The sequence below is a fragment of the Miscanthus floridulus genome, chromosome 7 (genome assembly GCF_019320115.1).
Source record: "Miscanthus floridulus cultivar M001 chromosome 7, ASM1932011v1, whole genome shotgun sequence".
Lineage (NCBI taxonomy): Eukaryota > Viridiplantae > Streptophyta > Magnoliopsida > Poales > Poaceae > Miscanthus > Miscanthus floridulus.
The window spans coordinates 69,718,800-69,723,931 of record NC_089586.1 but is presented as its reverse complement, the minus strand read 5'-3'; the positions used below and the strand labels follow the sequence as shown (position 1 = coordinate 69,723,931).

General features: G+C 46.3%; 1 protein-coding gene across 1 annotated transcript; it reads right to left on the bottom strand.

Moving 5' to 3' along the window:
* Nucleotides 1–4,131: 4,131 nt before the first annotated feature.
* LOC136463396 (glutaredoxin-C3-like) lies at nt 4,132–5,132 on the bottom strand. Its single transcript, XM_066462396.1, has one exon. It carries the CDS (start codon nt 4,971–4,973, stop codon nt 4,575–4,577), a length of 399 nt encoding a protein of 132 aa, XP_066318493.1. The 5' UTR covers nt 4,974–5,132; the 3' UTR covers nt 4,132–4,574.

Below are 5,132 nucleotides of genomic sequence, written 5' to 3'. Positions count from 1 at the left end.
ACTCGATCACCTAGTGCCACTCGATGCAACCTCACGATGCAAGCGCACAAGAATCGCTCACTCACTCGATCGGATGATCACTATCAAGGTTAAATGAGTTAGAAAGCTCCTAAGCATGGACACTCAGTCCCAAGGTCCTCAACCAGCCAAATGCCTAAGCTCTACCTCTATTTATAGCCCCCAAGCCAAATAGAGCCATTGGAGCAAAGCTGCTGATTTCTGTGAGGGCACCAGACACGGCGGTGCCCCTTCCAACGGTCAAATTCCAACGGCTATTTCAACTAGCCATTGTAGACCTGGCACTAGACAGGTAGGGACGGTGCACCACCTAGGGGTGGCGGTGCCCCTGACAGTGCTCGGTCCCATTTTCCTCCCTCTCTGGATTAATAGGGCGGTGCACCAGACATAGTGCGGTGGTGCCCATGGCGGTGACCCCCTTAGCTCAACACTGAAAACACCAACCTTGGGAAAAATACGGTGGTGGCACCGGACAGCACCTGGTAGTGCATCGTCCATGCCATGGCGGTGTACACCATCATGTCCGGTGACCACCCCGACTCTAGCTACGCTCTACCAAGTCCAGGTGGGCACAGCCCTAGGGGAGGTGGTGCCACCAGACAAGGCATGGCGGTGCCAGCACCCAACATGCTACTCTCAACCTTGGCCAGCTGGGCACCGCCACAGGGGTGGTAGTGCATCGAACAAGGGGTGATGGTGCCCCTAAGGCACCACTCTAAGCCCAGTTTCGCCTCTTTTTCTTCACCAACTTCTTCACCTTTGCAAATGTGCTAACACCACCAAATGATCACCACCTTGTGCACATGTGTTAGCTTTTCACAAACATTTTTCCAAAGGATTAGCACTCAATTCACCACGCCACTCGATCCTAACATGTATGCAAAGTTAGATCGCTCAAGTGGCACTAGATGACCGATATGCAAATAAGTTTGCCCCTCTTAATAGTATGGCCATCTATCCTAAACCCGGTCATCAACTTCTCTACACGCCTATGACCGGCAAAATCAAATGCCCTAGGTTATACCTTTGCCTTGCGCATTCCATTCCATCTCCTCCAATGTCGATGCAACACATGCACCAACATGATCAACAATTATATGATCCACTTCATAGCATTACGTGATCGTATTGGTTCATCGATCTTGACTTCACTTGCTCTTTACCATTCCTTCGGTCCATCAGCGCCAAGTCATCACTCAACTTGCCCTTTACACTTGCAACCAGTTCATCGAGCCAAGTCATGTCTTGATCTTCTTCACCATGATCACATAATTCAATGTCATGTCTCATGTGCAATGAGCTCCTTCATCATCACATGTGTTTTCGTAATTTAGAAAGGGAAAGATTGAGGTCCAAGTTATCGTAATTTAGGAAGCATTGTTTTCTTTTCCAAGTTTGTAACCAGTCTTGTTTGACCAGGACTCGTAGTCAAGCCTCGGGTATAAATATTGAACCCCAGCTATTGTAACAGACATCTCAACGATCAATCAAAAACAGTACCTTTACCTTTCGACTTACGCCACCCCTAGGAGTAGGAATAGAGTAGATCTCGGCGAGTTCTTCGGCAAGTAGGGATGCCATCGGTTAAGTCCAACATCCAGTTTGTTTGTGGGTATCCGTCATGACCTATATTTTGTTTGTAAGGCTGCCCTCGGTTAAGTCTGATCTCTTGCAAGCACGGTATAAGTTAGTTATCATCGGTTAATTGTAAGGTTGCATCGGTCTGACTCGTATCTCTTACAATTATCTGATACAAGTTACCCTTGATTCATATCAAATTTGTACGGTTGCATTGGTCCGGCTCTTATCTCGTACAAAGTTCGATACGGATTAGTTATCGGCTAAATCTATTAAGATTGGTAGGGCTTCCTTGCTGCTTTTAATAGATTTGCTAGTTATCGATCTTGTTATAATTAGTTTCTTACTATTTGTAATAAAATCACCCCTTGCCAAATTAAGATTGAAATGGATCGGCTTTATATCTCTTCGATTCATCGTCCTATTGCTTTTACCTGTTTACATCTCACTTCGACGATGGTTTTGATTAACTTAGCCATTTTGATCCAATCTTGATCGAAGATCGCACGTGGTCAGGACGTGTTTAGCCCTAGGTAAGGCTTGCTAGTTAATGAAATCTAGTCTAAAACTGCTATTATGGTTGACATCGATCTGGTCGACCCCCACTATTAGCACTATAGATCGGAGATCGTTAAATAGCAAGTCTTGCTTATTGTCAATATAGTCTCTGGTTGCATGTCATGTCTGCATCGACTATTTAGTAGATCGCCTATGATTCCACGATCGTAGCATGCTTTCACGATCCCATTAAGCGCGTATAGATTCGTATGCTTTGAGGGTTTAACCTGTTATCTCTATCACGGTTGCATTGGTGCACCTCGTATCCCCGCTGTTAGAGATGGTGCTTTGAGGGTTTAACCTGTTATCTCTATCACGGTTGCATCGGTCCGGCTCATATCCCCGTTGTTAGATATGGCAGATTGGATTTGATAAGTGTATGGACTTATCCACGTTCAACGGATGAATGTCTGTATGCTACGACTTTACTTTTATTGGAATCCGCTATTTTAGTCGATGGCCCGTATGTTCAGAATATATTGGCTATTTATATGCTTTTACTTGTTTTTGTCCTGGTTAAAAGTTAGTATGTTTCTCATTTAATGCTTCCACGTCTACCTCTTACACCTTTTTGCATGTTTTTCGTAATCATCGGCTGTTTAGATCTATGCAATGGAGTAACTGAAAATTGCTGATACGCTTGTCTTGTTTATCATGCATCATGAACATGCTGGATATCGACTCTCTAGTTGATAGCCTTGTATCATCCGCTACTTAGTCACATATTTAGAACTGTCTGGACAAACACCGACATGTTCCACCTTAAATTACTGATCAATCGTGTCTCCTTGTCAATTGCAGTGTCAAATTGATTGGCAGTGTCCTCCTAAGTCCGAAGAGAGCTTGAGATCTGCTCCACGCGGTTTCTCCTGGTTTGTTGTGTGTTCTCTGGCGACAGGTCCATCACTTTTCGCCATCCACAGACTCACCTTGCTAGCCAAGGCGAGCCAAAACTACTCTTCGGCCAAAGTAAGGAAAAAGCTTGCTAGCATAGATTCCAACAACAGCTCACCCGACAATAACTTGTGATTCCATCAATTCTTTAGTGGCCAAGACAAGGTCAACAATATCTGCGGAACCAAACACTCTATAAGTGTAGAAGTGTAAGGATGACTACCAAAAGGAAAACGAGAATTGGTAAACCATCCACAAAACAGACCATTTAGAAGGGTTCTCGGCTGCGCGGCTCCTCTAGCTCCTACATTGTTCATGGCATTGTTCACCAAGATTTTTTTTTTTTTTTGATAAATGCATTGTTCACCAAGATTATCTTTGGCTGTAATCCTGCATTGTTCATGACACTGTTTATCAAAACCTTTTTTAGTACGGAGCGAGAATTTTTCCTTAGATGGGCCATGAGGATATCATTTTAATTGATATTCTAGTTCTTAGTGGGGGTTTTCTATCCCTGAGTTTTGCTCCCCCTTCTTTCCAAAAGAGCCCTTAGAATCGGAGAGGGATTAAGTTTTGCCCCTCCAACCAACTTCAACTTTAGTGTCATGCATGTGGGATTTATTAATTGACTTCAGGCGATATCATCATTGGGTGTTTTGATAATAGATATTATGTGTTGGAAAATACACCGTACCATATTAGCTTTAGAGACAAACTGAGAGTATACTAGGAGTATATAGTGAAAAAAAAATCCTGACAAAATACTTGTCTCACGCATTTGACAATGGATCTGAGTTCTGACACACAGATGGTATATACAATGAAAGTAATTAATGGAAATACGACATCGATAATAATGTAAATAAATAAATAAAATATAATTTAATTACAAATGACCAACAAGGTTAAGAGATGAGTAAAGCACAAATTACACAAGTCTCAGCCATTTGAATCACATCACGAATGGCATGCAATCGAACAATATCCAGAACCAAGCTAGAGCACAAACAGATATCAGTAGTAGGCAAAGGGACCATATATATATAGAAAAGTGAGAGGAACCACCAAGGTATTAAAATTAATTAAAGGATATCAAATTGAACAATGGTGGTAGCAGTGTAGCACCAAGCAAAGCAAATCCAGCGCATGCGTCAAACACCACATGCACGCACCGGCACTCCACACAACACACGGACGGAGGCATGCAGTAGGTAGTGAGAAAAAAGCACACACACGGTTCCTGCAGCCTCTCTTCGTTCTCTTGCACACACCCTACTCACACACACTAAGCCGCTCAATCTCATCTCATGCATCACTGATCTACCATCACCCGCCCTGTCCATGGATGGATGTATCCTCCTATCACCGTACCTTAGTTTGATTAGCTTGCAGCAAGTGACATCAAGTTCTACAGCAACAACGAACTACTTAACGTACATGCAAGAACAACGGAAGGTGCGTAGCTTGTTGGCACGAGTCACCAGCAATGGTGCCGATGGCGCGTCGCCGGCCTATATATAGCTAGCTCAGAGCCAGAGCGCGCCGGCCTCCTTGAGGAGCGGGACGAGGGAGCCGTTGATATGCGCGGCCATGACCCGGTCCATGGCGCCGACCAGCTTCCCGCCGATGAAGACGACGGGGACGACGGGCGAGCCGGCGGGGCCGTAGCCGAGGAGGCGGGCGAGGGCGCGCTCCAGCTCACGCCCCCGTGGGTCCAGGTCCAGCTCGTGCACCGTCGGGTGCACGCCCATGCCGCAGAAGAGCCGCTTCACGGCGTGGCACATGCAGCAGCTGCTCACGCTGAACACCACCACCGCGCTCTCCGACGCCAGCCGCTCCACGCTCGCCACCGCGCTCTCCGCCATCGTCGTCGCCGCCACCGCCGCCGGCATGTACCACGCCTGCTCCGCCGCCGCGTACTGCATTGTCGCTCGCTACTGAAAGTGAAAGGGGGTCTGTTTCTGTTGCCGCCAAAGGCGACCACACGCAGCAGGTTGTGAGAGGAGCTACTCTGCTGGCTGGCTGGCCGGCTGCACTGCTAGCTGGAAGCAAAGGCTGGCAATGAGGTGAGGTGAGACCTTCAC